At 46.3% G+C, this 24,198-nt stretch overlaps 1 protein-coding gene across 7 annotated transcripts in view; it reads right to left on the reverse strand.

The window, feature by feature from the left end:
• Positions 1-24,198, reverse strand: part of SKAP1 (src kinase associated phosphoprotein 1) — a 339,196-nt gene that overhangs the window by 40,029 nt on the left and 274,969 nt on the right. For all 7 annotated transcript variants that reach the window (XM_082197361.1, XM_082197363.1, XM_082197362.1 and 4 more), the window contains 2 exons: positions 15,224-15,286; positions 5,887-5,996 (listed from right to left, as the gene is read on the reverse strand). In XM_082197361.1, coding sequence (XP_082053487.1) covers positions 5,887-5,996; positions 15,224-15,286 — 173 coding nt within the window. The remainder of the gene's footprint in view (positions 1-5,886; positions 5,997-15,223; positions 15,287-24,198) is intronic.

Genomic DNA, 24,198 nt, shown 5'->3' on the forward strand with positions numbered 1-24,198 from the left:
TGTTTGATATAACTTAATTTTTGGCGGTATTAATGCGGAAGGCCTTTAAAAAACAAATACTTTAGGATTCGGGAATGGTATATTCTAGAAAATGTAACATTCTGGCATACATATGGTTAATAAAAATGGATATAGAATTGCCAAGAACTGCTGTGGTGACATTACTAAATTATTTTGAAGGGGTAGTCCCAGGTAGACTCAGATAAGTGATTACAAATATTAATTACTGCACAAATAGGGATGAGCAGATTATTCTATTTACTGTCTGTGTCAATATCCCATGTGGTCATTCATAAGCCTCTTCTGTCCAATTTCTACATTAATCTGTGAATCTCTGAAATAAAAAACCTGTGCAGACTTTGTATTTAAATATGTATTTTATCACAAAATGTGTATTTAAATATGAATTTGATTAATATTTTATCCTAAAATATGTATATTGGCATGTTTGTTGAGAACTGTATTGCAAATTTGGTGAGAAATCCAAAGAACAACTATGCTCCAAAACATGCCTTAGTCCAAGAGTTGTGAATTAAATTAGTCTACTTAAAAATGTGGACAGAACAAAATTCTCCTCTACCTCTATTCAAGCTAAATACTGGCAATGGAATGGACATCTATGAACTGAATGGATGACTGAAAACTGGAAAACCGTTATATGTTCATAATGTCTAGTTGGATAGAACCAAGAGGTAGCAATAGTCTTGAAAATGAAGAAACTGAATTATCATCATTATTTGACATATAATGTTCTAAGTATGTAAATGTATATAACATTAATGTTAGTAAAAACCCTCTTAATTAGGATGGCCATGTGCTCTACTGTACAAAGGTCAGCCATCTATTTGAAGGGCTGTCCAGTCTAAGTCCAATTCCTCATCCCTTTTCTATTTTAAACTTAACAAGTCAACTCTCTTCTAGGTTGGCATGACATTAGCTGGGACATGGTGTTGGTTGTGTTGGCTGGTTCTGTTCTGAAAACAATACATAAACCTATCATAATGTGTGTCCCCAAATACAATTTGCAACACATTTATTTAGTAGTGAAAATCGTTTTAAATTGTGTATGTGTATTAGGGATGGTTCATAGATGTAGGGAAACTAGCAATGGGGAACCTCTGGCCTGCGGGCTTAATTACATCCCAAGATAACATCAGATATGGAACAGTTAAAGACACAACTGCAAAGGAACAACTGGATGCTTAAAATGCATGTCCAATGACTTCTTGGCAAGTGGAGTTTGATGATAGTGCCAATCAGCAGACTAGCACGGACAATAAGCCCCTCCGAAGTTGTCACCTGATGACCTACCCACCCACAAAGTGGCTGGTGGAGGAGGCCAGGATATGATTCACCAGTTGGATCCAATCCCCCACCATTTATGTAAAGATTTTATTTCTCACTGCTTGATGAAAATGAATGTCTGAACTGATTTGAATGGAAAAGCTTGTGTGAGAATATTTAATAATTCTGTTTATTTATTTTTCATACTTACGTCCAACTCTTTGTCCCAAGACCTCAGGGTAGGTTAGAACAAGATGCAAGGTGATGTGAATATTCTATCTGTGGTATGTTTTCTATGCTGGCCCATCAGACCCAGCATCTCCACTCAATACCCTGAGAAAACTGGGAGCTATGAAAAACAGTGATGGACTCTGGGGTCTCAAATTCCAGTGGCGCCCTGTGCAACAGCAAAATTCAGCACCCTGCTGTCCGCTGTTCCTCACACTGCTTTTCAAATCATAGTTGTGATTCAAATCATATCCCCAAGGCTCAGCGCCCGGTGCGACCAAACCACGCTCCAAAGTGCTTTGCAGTTCAAAGTGCATGTCTTTTCTGTAATGCTAGAGTTCCCTGCATCTCCCTTTAAAACATGTCAGAAAAGATTTGGTTGATTTGGTACAAAGAAACGTGTCTGAAGTTGCCATAAAACTATAATGTAATGTGTGCATTACTTCCAGGAAATTATCCTGAACAAACTTTATTGTAAGAAAAGGGAAGTGTGCAAGAGCATTACCATGCTGTTGTCCATGTCCTGTTAATTGCAATGCACACAAGAGCTTCTCAAAGGAATAAGCCCTGTGGCCTAGAATCAAAGAATCGTACAGTTGGAAGGGACTCTTCAGAAAGCCAAGTTCTGGTGCCTTACTCTCCTGTACCACCTGTACTCTGTATCTAATGTAAGACTGAGGATGCCATTTATCCTGTAGCACCAGCATGTCTGAGCATCTGATCAACTAATCCCTACTGACCAATCTAATGCCACCAGAACCTATAAACCTAGCTACAGCCCTTAGTCCAAGCAACTCATCTCTAGTATGAAAAGACTGGTTAAGCTCCTGCTCCCTTTCCCTGATTGCTTCCTTAAATCCTGATTCTTGCCTGGTTTTAATTACACCCGTGTCTCCGGATCACTTGGCCTAACACTGGACCACTGCTTATGCCAATTTATTCATCTGCACATTTATAAATCAGCCGATGTATTCACTTGCACATTTGTGGCAAAGAAAGTACTTCACATCCCCACACTCTCCCCGCCTTCCTTCCTTTGCTCCCCTCACCCCTACATCACACCTGACCAAGCAACTCAATTACCCTTGCAATTCTTGAGTGATTACACACATGCTCAAGCTATTTTCTAGACAAACTTTGCTGTGAGGCAAGTAAACATAAAAGGATGGAAGAATTTCCAAAAGCAGCTCTCTGGGCTAGGGAGGGAGGTGGCGTTGGGAGGTCGGGGTGAAGAGAAAGAAGGCGGAATGATTACTTAGATCCGTGGTTTTCACATTTTTCCAGCTTCAGGGGACCTTTCCAGATTGACTTGTCTGTCAAGAAAACCCTTTGTGTCTGCAACAGAACCTTTGTAAGTTGTCAAGGGTTTGTGTTGGGTGGGGAGAATTTAGCACACTGAAAGAGGATGGTCATGCACATCAGCAAATTCACTACTTGTCTACGTGAACTGAGAATGCACCCTGGAAGACAAGCTTCTTCCTCAGCGTCCCTGCTACACCTACCAATCACACCGTTAATGAATTTACTGATCTGTAATCCTCATGGCAGATAAAAGAATCTCACCACACACTCCCCAACACTATACAACTTCAGTTCAGTAATGTTTATTTAAAAAGGTAAAGAAGAAGAGTTTGCATTTGATATCCTGCTTTACCACTACCCGAAGGAGTCCCAAAGCGGCTCACAATCTCCTTTCCCTTCCTCCCCCACAACAAACACTCTGTGAGGTGAGTGGGGCTGAGAGACTTCAGAGAAGTGTGACTAGCCCAAGGTCACCCAGCAGCTGCATGTGGAGGAGCGGAGACACAAACCCAGTTCACCAGATTACGAGTCTACCACTCTTAACCACTACACCACACTGGCTCTCTTAATATAAAGGTAAAGGTAAAGGACCCCTGACTGTTAAGTCCAGTCGATACGACTCTGGGGTTGCGGTGCTCATCTTGCTTTACTGGCCGAGGGAGCCGACGTTTGTCCACAGACAGTTTTTCCGGGTCATGTGGCCAGCATGACTAAGCCGCTTCTGGCAAAACCAGAGCAGCATTTAGTGACTTACAAATAAAAACTTGTCATGAACCTGGAGTCCAACAGCAATCCATACACAGAGCTGGAGGCTGCAGGTGCATCACCTAAAGAGCCAGACCAGGTTCCGGGCTCTAAGCCTGCTGCTGGACAGAGGACCTCTTGGCCTGGGGCTGACAGACAAGAGCCTAGAGAACAACCACCCGCAGAACCAGGCAGAGCTTGCAGGGCCAGTGCAGAGGGGCCCAATGCCTCCCACAGTACCCAACTGATCCAATGGTGCAGGAAGCACAACAGGCAAGAAGCTAGGAGCATATGAGGATGGCCACAGGATTGACCCTTTAGGGCAGTGTTTCCCAACCTTTTTTGGGCAAAGGCACACTTGTTTCATGAAAAAAATCTCGAGGCACACCACCATTACAGCCCCGTGACATCAGCGCGCAGCGTCACGCCGGGAGGGACATGAATTGCTAGCAAATTACATAATCACCTCCTTGAGGGCTGGCTCATCTTCTCCGAAGGCAGAACCCCATTAATTAACAGCACAGACTCACACCATAGCCAAGACGAGGGGGGGAAACCTCAGTCATGCACAGTCATGCACATGTGGGGGCTAAATGAGGACGAAGACCGGGCAGAGAGCAGGGTTCAAATCACCCCACCTGGCCAGGACAATCCCTGGGTGCTCCCTTGGGCCACTCGCCTGACCCACCTCGCAGGGCTGTTGTTGCGAGGATAACACGGGGAGAACCACGCGCGCCCCCGGGAGCTCCTTGGAGGAGAAAGCGGGCGATGAATGCAATGCACGAAATATATGAGAGGCGACCAGGTTTTGCAGGTGAGGGGCCCCTGCCAGCTTCCGCTTCCAACACCCGGCGCAACGACGCCGAAGTTTCCCCCTGGGCTCGGCTCGGGGAGCAGCGCTGCTCCCCCCTGGCTCCCCTTCGCCCTCCCGGCTCTCTCTGCCGCCCACTGGGGACCCCCCTCACCTGCCAAGTCTGGAGCGCCGGTGGAAGTTGCATGCATGCATGCAGGGCGCCGCGTTGCCATTGCATTGCACTGCACTCCATGCAACGCCTGCACGCATGCATTGCCTTGCACGCCCGCCAAGGGGTCTCCCCGCGGTCCGATGCATCCCCTCCGGCGCGGATGCAGCATTGCAAAAATAAAACCCCCCCGACACAGCCCTACCTGGGGGGCAGCCTCCGCCGCTCCGCCTCCGCGGGGATCCCCGGGCTCCATCCTGCTGCCCGATCTCCGCGGGGGCACAGGCAGGCTGCGCGGGGTCTGCGCGGAAGAGCCCCTGCCCGCCCGGCCGCCGCTGCGCTCATTCCATGGCCAGGAGAAGAGCGCTTCAAACAAAACGCCCGGCCCGCCAGGCCACGCTGGGAAACGTAGTTCGTGCACCCCGTGCGGGCGCGGAGCCCAAGGGTGAGGGGACTACGGATCCCGGCAGCCCCTGCGCCGGGGACAGAGGGGGAGAGGCCGGGTGCAGGGATGGAGGGACGGGTGGGTGAGCGAGTGAGTGAGTGGCAGCCGCCAAGCCTTGGCCAAGAGCCAGGAAGGGCCTCCCCGGAGGAGGAGGAGGAGGGAGGCGCAGAGCAGGACTGAGGGAGGGAACCCCAGGGGTCATCTAGTGACGGCGCCCCAATCGAAAATTTGACTTTAAAAAAAATCTTTCAATTTTTTTAATTTTTCCCGCGGCACACCAGGCAACATCTCGCGGCACACTAGTGTGCCGCGGAACAGTGGTTGGGAAACACTGCTTTAGGGACCCTAGTTCTCCACAAGGGAGTAGAGCCTGGGAGAGGCAGGTTAGGGGAAGAAGTTCAGTTTGCTTTTAGTCTCTGTATGTGTGGGTTGCTTACTCAAAGCTATTGGTGCATCTGCAACTCTTGAATTGCCTTGCCTCATTTGATCTGGGACCTGACCAGACCTGGTAACACCAGCAAGGCTTCCTGCCACAGCAAAGATGTGCACGTTCTGGTAGCCTTTCAGAGGCCGTGCACTTTCCCCCTCCTGCACTGGCGTGCACATCTACTCAGAAATTAAACTAATAGTAGCACAGCATCTCTTACGCTGCAAGATAACTTCCGCCTTAGCAAATCTAATAAAGGGGGTGGTGGAATTATGTGCAAGCAGGGTATCAAGAAAGTACTGAAGAAGTATCACAGAGACACTAAAATGAGGTTAGATCACAGTTTGACTGATCATGTGGAGAAAGCGAGTCTGAACCTCTCTTCCCACAGCTTTGAGATGCACCCTATATGTTAGAGAAGTTGATTTCTTTTCCTAGGAGGGATAGAACTCATTGGCTGGAGGCTGTGGAGGTAAAGCCGTCTCTACACATACCTTGCTGAGGATGTATATCAGATCTCCTCGCTGGAATGACAGCTCATCTGGATGGCCACCAGCACAATCCCACAGACCTTGATAGTAATTCACATACTTTCTTCTGAGTCCTTGTAGAGAGAGAGAAGAGAGTGTTAAGAATAGATTATAGTATTCAGATCAATAGCTGCAAGGCAGACTTGATTTCTCCTTTGGCAGTAATTTACGGGGAAGTTAGATGTTGGTAATTTATCCCAAAAATGCTGCACCTGGGCCTTAAGTTCATTGATGTTCACCTCTAGTGGCAGTGGTTGGAGGGCGCTTGTGAGTCCCTCCAAGTTGACTGTATATATCTGTTGCAGGCAAGCTTCCTACAGCAGCAAGGACGCTTATGGATGAGTGTGCCCATCGTAGGTTCCCTAAATAAGCAAAAGGGCATTTGGGGAAATTGGGGAGATGCCTTTGCATCATGCTGACCTACTGATTCTTTTCCTATTTGATAAGGGTGGTGTGGCGTGGGGCAATGGGAAGGTTTGGCTAAGGTAATGCTGCAACTCAACCCTCTTGGGCGGGCTGGCTGTCAGCATTCTCTCATACCGTAACCAAATTCTGTCTCAAGATAACTGCAATTCTGCAACCAGAATAAACCTAGAGCAGTGATAAGGAACCCATGGCCCTCCAAATGTTGTGAACTCCCAACTCCCACCAGCCTCGCCAGAATGGCCAGTGGGCACAGTGATGGTGAGCACTGCAGCCCAGCCACAGGTTTCGTACAGGTTTCCACATACAGTACTGTATATGTTCATTCTGAACAACTGATTCCATTTCTGCTATGCTAAGAGAGGATGGACAAGTTTTCAGGGTTATCACTGAAGCACGAGGAACTTGGTTTCAAAAATCAAATGTCTCAGGAAAATTAAGAGTGCATCTGATACTCAAAGGGGAAGGGGGCTGGCTCTGTAGGCAAGAATTCATCCAGTCCTCTGAGTTCCCTCTTTCCCATCAGCTGTTCAGTGGGGAGCTACACTTTCTTTATCCCTGCACAGCTGTTTTTACTCAACAGCTGACAGGTGGGCAACAGCTCAACGGGGCAAAGTGTGAAGGGACCAGAAAGGAGAGAGGCAGAGCCTTCATTAGCATTACAATGCAGGGGACAAGTCACTCTTTGTAGTTTGCTTTGTAAGGTGTGCAATTATAGCTCCTTCTTTTGCAAGGAGATTTGTCTTAGGAAGCAAGAAAAACTCCAGTTGCATGATGTCTGCAGTTTGCAGATAGGCAAAAAATCATCCATGCATGTTGGAGATTACACACATGTAATCTTCAGGATGCAATGGCATTTTGGAATTTGGGGCTTTGAACAGCTATAAGGCAGAGTTTGTAGTTCAGCTGTGTGTTCATGTCTGCATTCTTCTCCTTGGATTGCTGAGCTCTTTTTGCACAGTTGGGAGAGATGCAGGTGTTTTTATAACACACTTAGAAATGTTTTTTAAAATGTCTATGGAGAAAATGGAGGATGAAACTTCAGTTACCAAGAATTACAGGGCCTTTTCAGCAGTGACTCCTACCCCACTTAACAAATTTGATTTCAAATCAGAGATGCCTCATTCCTCGTTAATTTTAAACAGTGTCTTAGAAGCTTAATTTTTATCATGACCTTTGAGGGCTAATTAAGATATGCAAGTGAATTTTTGTCTTTTAAAGCTATGTTATTTTCCTTTTATTGTACGGTCTGTGCATTATGGATGGAAATGATAGCTGTGTGTGTGTGTGTGTGTGTGTGTGTGAGAGAGAGAGAGAGAGAGAGAGAGAGAGAGAGAGATTTTGTCTGTGTGTGTGTGTGTGTGTGTGTGTGTGTGTGTGTGTGCATTAAAAGTTCGTGATTGTCTGCAAGTCTGCTCCCACTCACTATTTGAATGAAGCCTTCAAGAGTTTTTCATTAGGGTGCTAATGAAAAGAAAAGGTGCCTGTCTCTGCCTAAATGCATGCATTAATAGTCTGGTAGTTTTTCAAGGAGGTTTCACCTTCCATTTCAGTGACAGGATTTCCACAGCTAAACTCTTGTGCTTTTGTGGCTCAGGAGCTTATGCCAGCCCCCTTCCCCAGTTGCTTTCTCTTGCTCAAAATTTAGGGTGTACCATATGCCCCCAATGGAGTCCTGGCTGTGATACAGAATAGAAGGCCCACACGAGGAGGAGGGCAGAAAAGCATTATTATTTGGATGTAAGGGACATTAGGATAAGAAACCCTCTAAATTAGTGTGGTCAATTTTAGATTACCTAAATTTGTTGAAATGAGTAACGGCAGAGCAGGGAGAACACAAATCTCAGCAACGGTACATGCAAAAAAGTAGGTCTACTTCTTTTGTGTGAGATATTGAAAAGGGAACAGGGGGTAAGACACAAAACAGGGAAGAGAGTAAAGGAGATCATGTAGAAAATTAAAAAATTGCTCAGGGCTCAGAGCTTCTCATCTAAAGAGAGAAGCAAGCATGGGGCTTATTACTAGGCAACCATAGATGGGAAGATTCAATAGTCAAACTAGTTTTTCTCCCTCTTGTTTTGAATTTTAATCTTTCTCCCACCCCCACCACATTTGTGTATGTCTTAGTCAGCTTCATATTATTTCAGGCTTCCCCAGGAGGCTGACGTTGATTCCTGGTTCCCATTTCCTTACATAACACAGAGCTATGTGAGCAGCCTGAATAAGGAGTCTGCACATCTCTGCACCCCAAAATGCATTTAGCACTACCCCGAATTATTTGCCCTAACGTCCTCTGCAAGATGCCCTAGCATTGTCTCCAGTCTAAAGCGTCATCTCTGCCTAAATCATTCCCAAGTGTGACACATCCATGCCAACGACTGCCACACCATGAATATTCCTTAAGCCCATTAAGCAAAATTCTCCTGCAACTTTCATTAACAGCTTCCTCCTCCTTTTTAAATTGTCTTCTGTTTAGTGTGGTCATGGCATTAACAATAAATTGCCTTTTATATTAGTTCCTGTTTCCGTAAGGAGGAGGCTTTAATTACTGGTTGCAATTGCACACACAACAGCTAGTGTGGAAGCAATATGAAAGCAAACTCCCACCATCCCATACTATACACCATATTGGCTGCGGCTGATAGTATGTGGAGTCTAATAGCATCTGGATAACCCTGCTTTAGGTAACATTGATTAGCAAGCTAGTTGAAAAGCGCCGTTCGCAGAAACTCCTTCACAAGTTAAAAAGAGAGAGCTGCTAAATAGCTAAGATCTGTATATTAAGAAAGCCATTGTTAAGGAAACATTTGGTACAAAAAGAAATAAAATGATTATAATAATTTACTTATATAGTGCTCCTCCCTTCACTTAATAGTGATTTACATGAATATAATAAAGTAACAATAAAAGCATATTAGTTAGAAATCATTAAAATCATTTTTAAAATGGATGTAGGGGAGCGTGTGTGTGTGTGTGTAACCAAGCATTTTTAGCTGAATTCAATAGTGCAGGTTTTATTTTAAGGAAGAGCTGAGCTCCAAGAACTGTTTTCAGTGCCAGCATTCAGCTATGAAAAATATAAAGCAATCATACAGAGCATCCACGACTGAGCATGTGAAGAGTGAATCTGCTCTTTTACGGAGGAAACCACAGCCAATCTTCATCACACATCTCAGCTAAAGGGTCAGAATTTCTTGCTCCCATGCTATAGCTTCTAATAGCTTCTGGGGGATGTGAGCCCCAGTATTTCCTTTGAAAATAAGTGCTGCAATAGTGCTTCTTCTAAGATGCTTCTAAAATGTTGGAGATGGGAATACCATCTTAGTGGCCTTGACAAAATACAGTTTACTAGAACACTGCTGTTTCCTGCGCTGCAGACAAAAAGACAACACCCAGAACTGCAGGAAGCTCAAAGCAGCTCTGCCTAAGTGCTTCTTTCCTGAACTGGGCCCTTACATTCCAACAGAGAGAGAAGCAAGTGGGCTGGTGGGTAGGTGAGACAGGACTGATCCAGGAAACAGGTTTTCTGCGCAGATCCTGCATGGCTTCAATTCTCAAGGAAAAAGCAAGGGTGGGAATGAAGGTGCTTGAGCACTCTGGAAGAGCAGGCAGCCTGTGGTGGCTGGGCGTAATGACTGAGAATAATAATAATAATAATAATAAGTTTTATTTATATCCCGCCCTCCCCAGCCGAAGCCGGGCTCAGGGCGGCTAACAACAGTAAAACAGTACAAAAGTACAACATAAACAACATTCTAAAATCATTCATTATAAAAATTAATTAATTCAAGCCACTAGCAACCATTGGGCCAGAGCTCTGCGAAGATTGCCGAGGGAGGGAGTCAGGCTGTGCCCTGGCCAAAGGCCTGGTGGAACAGCTCTGTCTTGCAGGCCCTGCGGAAGGATGTCAAGTCCCGCAGGGCCCTGGTCTCTTGTGACAGAGTGTTCCACCAGATCGGAGCCACAGCCGAAAAAGCCCTGGCTCTAGTTGAGGCCAGCCTAACTTCTCTGTGGCCTGGGACCTTCAAGATGTTTTTATTTGAAGACCGTAGGTTTCTCTGTGGGGCATACCAGGAGAGGCGGTCCCGTAGGTACGAGGGTCCTAGGCCATATAGGGCTTTAAAGGTTAAAACCAGCACCTTAAACCTGATCCTGTACTCCACCGGGAGCCAGTGCAGCTGGTATAGCACCGGGTGAATGTGATCTCGCAGCGAAGACCTCGTAAGGAGTCTCGCTGCAGCATTCTGCACCCGCTGGAGTTTCTGGGTCAGTCTCAAGGGCAGCCCCACGTAGAGCGAGTTACAATAATCCAGTCTGGAGGTGACCGTCGCGTGGATCACAGTGGCTAGGTCAGGGCGAGAGAGGTAAGGAGCCAACTGCTTAGCTTGGCGGAGATGGAAAAATGCCGCCTTTGTTATAGCTGCAATCTGCGCCTCCATGGAAAGGGAGGTGTCGAAGATTACACCCAAACTCTTAACGGACGGTGCTGGCACTAATTGCGCCCCCGCAAGAGATGGGAGTTGCCCCCCCAATCCCATATCGCCCCGTCCCAGCCACAGGACCTCTGTCTTCGAAGGATTTAGCTTCAACCGGCTCCCACGTAACCATCCAGCCACAGCTTCCAAACATCTGGTCAGTGTGTCTGGGGCCGAGTCAGGATGGCCATCCATCAACAGATAGAGTTGGGTGTCATCGGCATACTGATGGCAGCCCAGCCCAAAACTCCGGACAAGCTGGGCGAGGGGGCGCATAAAGATGTTGAAAAGCATCGGGGAGAGTATCGCGCCCTGAGGTACTCCACACACCAAGGAGTGGCGCGATGACAATTCCCCCCCAAGCGCCACCCTCTGTCCCCGACCAGAGAGAAACGAGCGCAGCCATTGAAGGACTGTGCCCTGGATCCCCACGTCGGCAAGGCGGTGGTCCAAAAGTTCGTGATCGACCATGTCGAAGGCTGCTGACAGGTCTAGAAGAATCAGCAGCCCTGACCCGCCTCGATCCAGCTGTCTACGAAGATCATCTGTTAGGGCGACCAGAGCCGTCTCGGTCCCATGACCAGCGCGGAAGCCGGACTGGAATGGGTCCAGAGCCGATGTTTCATCCAGAAACCCACCAAGCTGTTCAGCAACCGCTCTCTCAATCACCTTACCCAGGAACGGAAGATTCGAAACTGGGCGGTAATTGGATAGATCTAAGGGATCTAATGATGTTTTCTTTAAGAGCGGGCGCACCACTGCCTCCTTCAGTTCCTCTGGGAATGTCCCAGTGCCAAGGGACAAATTGATGATATCCCCCAGGGGGGCCCGCACCTCGTCTGGACACGCTCTAATCAGCCAAGACGGGCACGGGTCGAGAGGACAAGTGGTGGGCTTTCCAGCTTGGAGGAGTCTGTCCACATCGGCTGGGGATATCTGGTCGAAGTGGTCCAATACTGGACCCGAGGACAGTCGAGGGGCCTCCAGTTCCTTTATTGTATCCAAATTGGCAGGGAGGTCATGGCGGAGCGACAAGACCTTCTCCGCAAAAAAGCTCGCAAATGCCTCACAGCCGTGTGTCAATTTGTTATTTAAATTTGGCTGTCCCTCAAGGGACGTTAAAGACCTGATTATGCTAAATAATTGCGCTGGGCGAGAGCTAGCAGATGCAATGGAGGCCGAGAAGTATGACTTCTTAGCAGCCTTCACCGCCATCTCGTAGGTTTTCATAAAAGCCCTATAAGATGTTCTTGAGGCTCCGTCACGGGCACCCCGCCATACTCGCTCTAGCCGTCTGAGGTCCCGCTTCATTTTCCGAAGCTCCTCGGTAAACCAGGGAGCCCGGTTTCTGCGGGGTCGCAGAGGGCGCTTAGGTGCGATCTCATCGATGGCTGCCAGGAGCTGGGCATTCCAGCCCTCAACAAGCTCAGTCAATGAGTCGCCAGGGGGAGCAAGGTCCCGCAAGGCTTGGCGGAATCTCTCGGGGTCCATCAGCCTCTGCGGGCGAGCCCAAATTGGCTCGCCACCTAAGCAGGGTGGGGGTGGAAAGTCAATCCTGGCTTTCAGAGCGTAGTGATCAGACCATGGCACCTTCGTTGAAGGAGACATGATCACATCTATACCGACGCCAAAGATCAAATCCAGCGTGTGGCCTGCTTGATGTGTGGGGCCCGAAACAAACTGGGAGAGCCCTAGTGTCGCCATGGAAGACACCAGGTCCAGAGCCTGTGAGGAGGGAGTGGCATCGGCATGGATGTTGAAGTCCCCCAATACCAATAGGTTAGGGAACTCCAAGGCCCAGCCGGCCACCGCCTCCAGCAGGCCTGACAGGGTGGCTGCTGGTGCGCTAGGTGGCCGGTACACCAGCCAGACAGCCAAGCTCTCCTCGGAGCCCCACACTAGGCCAACACATTCGATGCCGGGGATCGATGGCGATGGTAGAGCCCTGAAAGGACAATCTTTCCGGATTAATAATGCCACCCCTCCCCCCCGGCCCACAGTCCGCGACTGGTGGAGGACAGAGAAACCCGGGGGCGCCATCTCTCGTAAGGTAACTGTTGCCCCTTCACGCACCCAGGTCTCCGTCACACAAGCCAGGTCGACCCCCTGCGAGATAAAGAAATCTCGCAGGGTGGCGGTTTTATTGCCTATAGACCTGGCATTGCACAGCACCAGTGACGGAGGTGAGTAATCCTTGCTCACCCTACCCTCGTCCCTCGGGATGGGGCGCAGATTGGAAAGGGTACGAGCGTATCCATATCTCGATCCCCTTCGCCTGTAACATCTGCCTCCACCGCCATACCTCCCTCGCCCCTCCACGGTAGCAATCTCAGGCCTCATAGTGGCCTCCATTGATGGCAATTAATATTATTCTTTCGCAGCCTAGAACAATAAAACCTTAAAGCAGTAAAAACAAAAAACAAAAACAACCCAGAAAACAATAAAACAATACAAACAAAAACTACAAAAATTACAAATTCATCAAAATCTAACAAATTCCCCAGCCCACCCAAACATCCATCCCACCCCATATATAGAATCGAAAAGGAAAGGAAATATTAAAAAACAAAAACAAAACAAAACATGTTAAAAAGGGCTCTGCACTCCTCCGGGTCCTCCTGGGCAGTAGCAGCATCAATGGCAACAACCATCCTTGTGAGGCCCCACCCTGGGCCAGATAGTAAGTGGCAGGAGCAGTCCTTGTGAGGCCTGTCAGGCCCTCCCTAGGCCAGGTGGTAAGTGGCAAGAAGGAGCAGGGCCCTCAGGCACTCACGCAGGAGAGTCTTCCTGGGCAGCAGAGCAGTCCTTGTGAGGCCCCAGGCCCCGCCCCAAGCCAGATGGTAAGTGGCAAGAGCAGGGCCCTCAGGCACTCACACAGGAGAAGGCAAACTTTCCAGTCTACAGAACTTCCCTGCTCTCCTTTCCTCTTGGCGCTGGTAACTGTGACTCTCCTTTCACCCTGCCTTTGTTTTGTTACTGGGTCTGTATCCATCTCCTCCTTCGTTTTTTCCATAAGCTTTTCCTCTTTTGCTTTCCTCACTCCTGACAATTCTCTTTCCCCTCCGCCCATCTGTTGCCTAAGTTTTACGAGCCTGGCTCCTTCTCAAAGACTTTTTGGTACCTGTTTCCTGAACAAGGAGGGGTGAGGGAAGTAGGAATATTCAAAGCATTTGCACTTGGGGGGAAAACAGCAGCCAAGAACTGGATGCTAAATTAGGCAGCCTGATAGAAGCAAACATCCTTGATATGTCAATCTTAACCCACTATAGATTTAAGGATGGAGGAGTGGTGCGTAGTATGCCTCTTTCATCTTTTGTATTTAAATTTTACACTATGAAAGGCCTATTTCCTATCTTGGGATTAAGAAATTCTACATCTGCTCAATTTGCTTAATTTGGACTGATGGCCAGGGAAAGGTGTGTTTCTTCCTCACCATCAGGGTATGTGCTTTGCTTTGTAGGGATGGTGAAGCATAAATTTTGGACTGCTTGATGAAGATCAGTATAAAGAGTACAATTCCCACAACTGCATTCCCCTGGAAGGCGTGGAGGTGTCCCACTGGATTTGCCTTCTCTGAGATTCCTTTAGATTCTTTTCCTGCAAGGACTCCAGCAGAGCTACAAGACAGGAGTGTCAACTGATGCATGTGGTGTGACACACACACACACAATTAATGATCCAGGTTTTAATTGATTGATTAAATGTCAGCATGTCTATATGTTGCCCCCAAACATAGGTGAACTATTAAGGATGCTAGGGGAAGGGTGTATACTAAGTGTATACTAAGGATGTTAGGGGAAGAGAATTTACACTTTAACTAACAAACTTAGTTGGTCTCTAAGGTGCTACTGGACATTTTTTAATTTTTTTATTTCGACTGCATCAGACCTACACAGCTACCTACCTGAATCTAACAAAGGCTAGTAATTGTTAGAAAGAAATGGCACTCTAAATGTTTCTCTTTTTTTTAGATTTGAGAGAAAGATACAGTGCCTAGCTGAGTAACACATTGTAGCCTCCCAAACCCTTAGAAAATTAACAAGCTCAAAGGCCACCAGTACTGAATATGATTCATGTTTGAAAGTTGTACTGTATCTATGGCAATTTCAGTCAAGCACTGTCAGCTTGGGTTGCCTGTGGTTCTTATTGCAAGGAAGAAAGTAAAAGAAGGCTGACTCAGGGCTGTTCTATATATAATGTGGCAGCAGACCCAGGTTTGTCATCAAGTATACAATTGACAAGGAGCTACAGCCAAATTTTGTGTGTGGACCTGTGTAATATATGTGTGTCCAAATATGGTTTTGTTTCTTTGGTGTACACCTTGCAATTATGGTGGTGATGATGACGATGATGTAATGCATGCTGATCTGAAAGCAGTTCCAAACTGATATTTTATCTTTTACCTGTCTTCTCCATGCTTCCAGCATCTTCTCTGCCATCTGAAGTGGACAAACCAAGTTCATCATCTACAATGGGATAAAAAGTGAAGTAAATCTATCAGTTTCTGCCAGAAAACTAATTTTGCAAAATTATACTGTAATCTGGATTTTAGAGCCAAGATAGCTTTAAAAATAACCACAAAACAAATATAAACATCTGTGACTGCCCATCACTATTTGCATGTGGAGGGGGGGGATGTTTCTAAAAAAACAATGGAACAAAGTACTTGGTAACTGACTTATGTGCTCCAGAGCACCAGGGCATAAATTGTGCCATGACTCTGCCTTGGCATCTAGTTCTACAAAAAAAGGGGCAAGATTAGGATAGCAAAATTCTACCTAGCACTAGATCTTTACCTTTTCATTTGCTATCAGAACGTCCATCACTGATGCGTTTTTTATCCTCAAGAACTTCTTAAGTATGTTGCCATCCATTTGCAGAGAGACTCTTTCCATTTTATCAATAAAATAAAAAATAAAATAAAATGTTTAAAACTCTGCTGCCATAGCAGTGATGGTACAAGGCAGCAACAGAATATAGGGTTGGCCCTACCATTAAGCAGTCAGGTCACATGATGCTATGAGGCGGGCAGTGGCAGAAAAGTGGTGAAAGGCAGAATTGTGTGGGCCACATGACCTGCCCCACATCCCTTAAACTAGCCTGCTGCCCTCAAGTACAGTAGAGGGTGCTTTCCCACTGCCATTGTAAAGGGAAGATTCGATTGACACAAAGTCTGTCAGCTTCTGTACACAGAATGGGAGTGGATACAACTCTGTTCTTTCCTCTGGGCAGCAAAATGTCTTGGGATGGGCCTGCAGAGGATATTTTATGTGGACAGCTTCAGGGGACAAGAGACAACCTGATTATGGCTTTAAAGCCACATGCTCATTATGTGATGAGGCACAGATATTCAGACCTGGAACCTGAAGAGACTAAGAGGATTCTGCTCAGATCATAACCAATCCATAAATACAACCTTAGAAAGCCTATGATGGTACACACAGAGGAGCCTAGAAACAGTTGGTAAAGTTTTCAACCATTCCTGCCCCCCCCCCAATTCAAACAACATTTGTACAGCTACCAGACTGAATGGTTTGCCTCAGCTCCAGGCATGCGGCTAAAATTATTTGCTGCTCTTTTTAGAAAGTGGTACCTGTCTCCCTCCCTCCATGCTCTACAGAGCTAACAGCAGTTTCAGCGTAAAGGAATTTGAATCAGGGAAATGGGATGGGAGGATGTGGTTAAACCAATCCTCCTGCAGTGCTACTTCCCTCAACTTCAAAGCAACAGTGTGAGGCTGCTAATTAGTAGCCCCCCCCCCCAGTCCACCACAGACCTCCTGCATCATGTCTGGTTTAGCCCTCACAAAGATGACTAGGTAACTCTCACTGCCTTCTGAGAGATGTTTTATAATGCAAAATTCTTATATGGGAAGAATTCTCATGTAGGCATTACCATGCACCCTCTGTAGATGGCAACATCTAGCAAATACACATAAATGTATTTTCCAACTGAAGAGACACTGTGGTCAGCAATACTCCCCATGTTTGTTCATTATCTACAAGCAGCAATAAATCCAAGTGGGAGATCACTATACAGTGGTACCTCGGGTTAAGTACTTAATTCGTTCCAGAGGTCTGTTCTTAACCTGAAACTGTTCTTAACCTGAAGCACCACTTTAGCTAATGGGGCCTCCTGCTGCTGCCGCGCTGCCAGAGGATGATTTCTGTTCTCATCCTGAACCAAAATTCTTAACCTGAGGTACTATTTCTGGGTTAGCGGAGTCTGTAACCTGAAGCGTACATAACCTGAAGCGTATGTAACCCGAGGTACCACTGTACAGAATATACCAGTTGCAGGCTTGTTTTCCTGTTTTAAGTATTTTGCAACATTTGAAGTGGCCCTAAAGCCGGCATGGGATATGCATCCTTCCTGTTTACTACCACAGCCCACTGGCTGCTTATTTACATGCTAAAAAGTCATCTGTGATGACTTCATAGAGTTAAAGCAGGGCAATGGTTAATAGACTGACTTGTGAAAAGGATGAGTCCTTGGTTCAAATCGTTCTTCTGCTATGAGCTTATTAGAGACTATGACAGACAATACTCTCTAAGAAAGTTCACTTCTCATGGTGTGTGAACACATTTATTTTGCCCCACAGTTATCCCTGGCCAAACAGGTTATGTGTGGTTTTGAAATAATGCAAACCCCTGAAAAGCCTCTTCTGATCTCTTTTCAACTATCTCACTAAACTGTTTCTAACCTTGGCTGGCTTACAGCTATAACAGAAGTAACATTTTAGGTGTGGTGGTGGTAGTTTGAGCGTAGCTTCACTGCATTGGAAATCACAAGTATCTTCTACCCTAAAGCACGTTTTGGAGAAAACAGCTATCCTACCTCTCTCCTACCAAAGCCACATATTAACATACATTATATTAATGCCAACACTACATACAAATATTAAGAGTGAAGCGATCCAATGGTCTAATTCAGGTGTCACTACTGCCAAAACTCACTTCTGCATACTCGAGTTCCCTATTTGACTGTGACATTGTCTGCATTTGTACTTGGCTTGGCGTGGTTAAGAACCCATTTAAGTGCCATACTTCCTGATCACATGACCACCTGGCTACTTATCGGGCAGTTTGGGCAAGCCACATGGGAAGCTGATTTCAGATGTTTCCACAGCCACGTGGAACCCTGACCATACAGAAGAAAATTTCAGTGGCAACATGTCAGTACAGCAACGTTAGAATCAGCACTCATCCCTATGCTGTTCGGGAACAACAACCTACATGCAAAAGCTTAACATATAGAACAGGAAAATGGGTTATCACCTGCTAGCAGAGGGAGGTAGTATTTTAAAATATGCCCCATAAACCTATCAATTGTTATTTAAGGCAGTAATAGCAATCACTTGTTATAGCGTCATAAATTTACATGGCACTTTATAAGCATAACACAAGCGGGAAAGCTTCCTTAGCTTTGACAAGTATCTCCGGTCTCACTAAAGAGAAGACAATGAATGAAACACACTGTCAGGAGATGATGGAGGCCATGGGAAGAGGAAAAGGGAGGAGGGCTGTATGCGTGTGGATGCGGAAGGACGGACTTAGCACAAGGGGGGAATGCATTCCAGAAGGCAGTATGGGTTAAGAGACTAACAGGAAAACAGAGGCCAAATACAGATAGTTATCATTTGTCAAGTGATAACTTAACACAGGATGAATTTAACCACTTGGTAAGCTGGTTGTCTGTATCATCCCACCAAGGACAGTAAGCAGAATTATCAGGCTACCTCTTTCCAAGATTGCTGATCAAGTGCAGATGTGTGGCAAAAAAAAATTCCCCATCACACGGGAAGACAAGCTGGTATTTTATCACTTAGCAAACAGACATCTGTATTCACAAGATAAAAGCTGTGTTGGCATAAAGAAATGGTTCTTCCCCAGCAGTAACTGAAGGTATGTATGTTACTGTGCACAAACATTATTCCACTTGTGGGATGCCCAACATTAAGGTATCACTTTCATGAGCCACTTAAGACCAAGAGCAGCTCCATTCAGTCCCATCAAAATGTTACCAGCCTGTGTTTGAAGTCTCAAGGCCTGGAAGCCTGCTTCTAAAAATGAAAACTGAAACACTTGGGAGGCCGAATTCTGGTTCTCATTTATTTGTTTGTTTAACACAAGGAAATTTAAACCTGGAAGACAATTCTGGTTGTAGTATAAAATCTAACGCCTCTGGGGCACAGAGCTCTAGTTCTCAGTAAACAAAACAAGATAGCTGACAGAAGGTCAGATGCAAAGCTGGTCAGACTCAGAAACAGATCTTTTGCCAATATCATAGAATTAGTGCAAAGTGTGCCGGACAACCTGCCATGCTGCACTTTCTGGAAGCCAAAGCTTCTCCCTACCACCACTTTGTCTGGGGCACAGCTGTCTCTTACTCTCCATTCAAATCAATGCAAACCTGGTCAGTTCATCCCTCTGTGAATTTAGAATTGGATCTGAAGTTGGAGGGTCACAGAAACAGCTCTCCCTGCCCTGTTCCACCCCCACCGTTAGATGGGAAAGTGGCACCAAAGATCTTTTCTAAATAAATCAGGCTTGATTGTAAAACTCAGGCCAATGACGAGACACAACCTCATTAGCATTGATTTTAAAATAAATTATTGAGAGTGCCTTTCCCACCCACACCCACACCCACCCCTTGCCTGCTCTCTGGATCTGTGAAGGAGAACCGTAAATGTTAACTTATTACAATGACTTAAAAAAAAATGCACACACAGAGAAAAGTAGAGGAAAAAACCCTAACAATAATTGAACAATCAAAGCTCGATTAATATCCTTCCAGGCAATGCTATGATGTGATAAAGAGAGTAAATGGAAAACACAGGGTTGCTCATCCTTCGCTGAACAGTGGAAGGGTTAGGCCAGTTTTTTCAGGCTTCATGCTGACCAAACTAAAAGAGTGCTGCTGCCAGCCCTCAACCATCTCTTGAACCTGGCAGACCTTTTCCTACTTGTGGCAGAGGCAGCAGGAATCACCTCTAATATGGCGCAGGCCATGCATATTACATTCAAGCTCGCTCTGGGAGATCTAAGCCAAGGACACTATTTAGAGAATGTTTCGGACCTCACATGATTGTTCTTCAGGAGCACCCATATCTACAATCAGCACACTGAGCGACTACAATACAAAAAATACAGTGGTACCTCTGGATGCGAACAGGATCCGTTCCGGAGCCTCGCATCCAGAAGTGAACGCAACCCGCATCCGCATGGGTGGCAATTCGCCGCTTCTGCGCATGACGTCATTTTGACCATCTGCGCATGTCTGAGCGGCGAAACCCGGAAGTAATGCGCTCCATTACTTCTGGGTCGCCGCAGCGCACAACCTGAAAATACTTATCCCGAAGCTACTTCAACCTGAGGTATGACTGTAAAGGTAAAAGTAAAGGTACCCCTGACCATTAGGTCCAGTCGTGACCGACTCTGGGGTTGTGCGCTCATCTCACTCTATAGGCCGAGGGAGCCGGCGTTTGTCTGCAGACAGCATGACAAAGCCACTTCTGGCGAACCAGAGCAGCACACAGAAACGCCGTTTACCTTCCCACCGGAGCGGTACCTATTTATCTACTTGCACTTTGACATGCTTTCAAACTGGTAGGTGGGCAGGAGCTGGGACCGAGCAACGGGAGCTCACCCCGTCACGAGGATTTGAACCGCCGACCTTCTGATTGGCAAGTCCTAGGCTCTGTGGTTTAACCCACAGTGCCACCCGTGTCCCGAGGTATGACTGTAGTTTGTTTTAAAACAACACCACCAAACACCAACTGCTTCTCTGCAGTTTCTAAATATATCAAGAACTCCTTCCTCCAGCTTTGAACTGTGTGCTATGGGCAAGCCACAGTACCACCTTGCAGCCATGAGGACACTATTTAGAGCATAGCAGGTCTCTAGAAATAGCACACGTGTTTAGGGTGAAACCTGAAGGCTAATATGTACAATAAGTACACTTTCAATGTAAGGGAGACCAGAAGGGGGCTACAATCTAGCAGAAAATTCAGCAAATCTCACACACATTTCAATGGAGCTTATGCAAGAGAACTTCCCGTTGCATTCTTCTTTTGAGTTTCTCAATATTGTTCCTTTATTTGCTAGGTCTGCATCATGATCATCCACTAAGGAGCCCTTGGCAGTACATAGAGGGGTTTCTGGGTGGCCTCCCATCTAGGCAACTGACTAAGTATAGATGAGAACTTCATCAGAACTATTAAGGAATTCTTTTAACACAGCTTTCCTCAACCTGGTGCCCTCTATATGTTTTGAACTTCAACTCCCATCAGCCCCAGCCAGAACCATGTCAAAATGAATCCACATATGACCAACCCTTATGGCTTTACCATTTGATTTACAGACACTACAAAAATCCAAACGTTGGTTGTGAAAACGACCAAAGCAATAAACAGCAAAACAGGGAGGAAGAGAACAAACAATATGTTAGATGGATTCACATGGTTGAGAATTGAGCAGCAGCCTCTAAAAGCTTCTTGTGGGCAAGAACTGGCTCTTGGTTTGATGGGGTTCTCTGGTGCCCCCCCCCCCGGTGGATCTTCTGGTTCATCCCTACCTATCTGTTTCCATGTTTATTGGCTCTTCTCTAATGTACCCTGAAGTATGCCACTGTAATTGCCCACAATGCTCTGGAGTGATGTAGTGTCAGTTCAGAATGCTATGAGCAAATATAATGGCAGATGCAGTCTTTATTGAAAGATTGATGGGAAATGGGCCTAGACCAATGGCTGCATTGGGAGTGTGCCATTAGCAGCTCCCAAAGATGCCAGCTATTGGTCCTAGGCCTGGTTATGGGAAACCTGCAGGGCTAGGTTGGGTATCAGGAGCCAGAGTCATGAGCAGGTCAGCAATAAAAAATAACAGTGTCAGTGAAGTTAACTCTTTATTCAAAGAAACCAAAACAGCACATGCCTAATGAACACAGCAACTCTTCTCAGTAGGTTTTGCCCCAATGAGGCAGTTCTGAGGACTAAAGGTCCCTGCCTTCCCACCCCTCTCTAAGGCTCCTACCCCGGTTCCTTCTCTAAAAGCCTAAAGCTCTGCCATCTTGCCTCTCTTTGCTCCACCCTCTTAATTTTTCTCTGTGTTCTGGGAGACCACGGTGAGAGGAGCTGGTCACAGCAGGAGGGGAAAACTCCCTGGATTCTTACACAGCCTGCCCCATCTTTGTCTCCTGGCCCCACCTCCTCTCTTGCCTCTGAGTCTGAACCACTCTCTGCCACCGCCTCTTCCTGCTCACTAAACCCTGTTGCCTCTTCAGCTTCCAATGCCTCCTCCTCCCACTCTGCTCCTACTTCTCCCTCTGACCACTCATCATTGCCCCACCACCAACCCCCTGGCTCTGAGCCTTCTTTCCTGGGGGGTTCTCCTGGGGATTTGCCAGCTGGTGCCTCTGACCACTCCTCTGCATCCAGCCAGTCAATGACTTCGGATTCTTGAACAGCCAGACCCAAATTCAGTACTGGAATTCTCCCTTCCAGGGTCCCTGAGGACAGTTATCCAACACAGAAGAACAGCAGGCAGAGTGTTCTGTCAACCAAGCAAGGGCAAAAGGCTGTAGCCCTTAGACTAACTACCAATTGCTGGGCCCCATCTGTTTTCTTTGCCTGAAGAGGGTCCAAGATCTGAGCACACATAGACCTACAAAGGTAGTGCTTACTTCATTTTTTATTTTTTACACTTTGGTCATTTTCACAAGAGAGTCTCAGGAAAAGGCACTTGAATCCCATGATTGTAAAACATAATAGAAAAACTTGGCGAATCCAGAGGCTTCATACAACCAGCAGCAGGGTCCAAGTTGCACAGATAGTATCAAAGAGATCACTAGGTTACGTCAGGTTATGAGGTTCCAGGTTTAAGTTTTAGAACCCTTAACATGTTAGAAAACACTGCCCATCAAATTCCTTGTCTCCTTGAACAAGGTTAGTGAGCATTTGGCCCTCCCTTGCCAACAGCTCAAATTGCTCAGCAAAGCTGTTTAGCTGAGTGAACCCCAGACATTCCCCCAAGGAGATTCTTCTGTCTCGCCTTCTCTCTGCTTTACTGGAAACTCCACTCTTCTTTTCATCTCAGGCTGCTGTGCAAACTGCATTAGCAGAGCTTTCTTAATGGGTTCAGGGCAGTTTGCTGGGTCTAAGTCCTTGGCCCCAAACAGAGCCAAATTTCACCAGAAACGTCTCCTCAGCTGCCTCCATGTATTCTCTGCATTGTTTTGAAATCAAAGAAGGTAAAGAAAAGGAAGTGCGACACCAAAAAGAACTTGGAAAATTATCCAAGAGTTTTCTAGTCCAACCTGTCTTCCCAGAAGAAGTATGCAGGACTTAATTTCAGCTGGACTTCCAGCCCGAGAAACTCTTTTTCATGCAAAAGGGCTCAGCTATTGGATGTGATGCATAGTAAGAAATGCCTAGCCTAGCACATGTACCAAGTACCTTTGCCTTAGCACTGTGAACCAACACAAATGGCCACCAAACACCTGAGGTGAGAGCTAAAATTTCTGGACTAAAGACTGCAATTTTGAGAAAAGCCAGAGGCCAAGCTCCAGGCTAAGTGTTGAAGAACCCTGATTCAAATGAGCCCTAGTGATGCATAACTTGATAATAGTGATATTTATGAGCAATGGGCTGGTTCACACATGAGAAGTCATCACTCAAAGACTGCAACACAAGAAGCAACAGTTTGCATAGGTGAATGCACCAACAAATAATATACACTATAGCCAGAACTTCCATGTTGCCATAAATACAGTGCTTTTCAATCATTTCTATTGCTACAATCAGCTGCAAGGCATCAAGCGATGAGCAATCCAAGCCACCAGACACCAAGCCATGGGTGTAGTCTATGTGTGAACCATTCCTACTTAGGGTATGCATCCACCAACGTAGTCATTGTATGCTGTTCTGGGAAGAGACAATACTCAATGGCAGGGTGCATGTTTTGCATGCAGAAGGTTTCCAGATTCAATTGCCAGCATCTGTAGAAGGCAGCTGCCCACTCTGGCAGAGAACAGCCCTCCAGGAGTTAAGACAGAGACTCTTTCATCTGCTACCTAATCTTTTCTACCTGGATATGCTTTTTATGCAAAGACTTCCAGGGATTTTACCTGGAACCTTCTGCATACAAAGTATGTGTGCTAGGATCCTCCCACAATGAAGGATAAGGAGGTAAGATTTTTCTTCTTTGCTAAACTATACACTGAGCAGGTTGTCGTGTACAATGCAGGGATGCAAGTTTTAAGTTGCCTCAGTCAGGGCTTTGGCTGCAGGCTGAAAGAGTGGAATCCAAGGCAGACAACTTGAAGGATTGCAGTTGAAACATTAATATCATAATTAAATGCCAGGCTTTCCCAGTTGCACAGT

Source organism: Podarcis vaucheri (genome assembly GCF_965113315.1).
Source record: "Podarcis vaucheri genome assembly, chromosome: 13".
NCBI lineage: Eukaryota > Metazoa > Chordata > Lepidosauria > Squamata > Lacertidae > Podarcis > Podarcis vaucheri.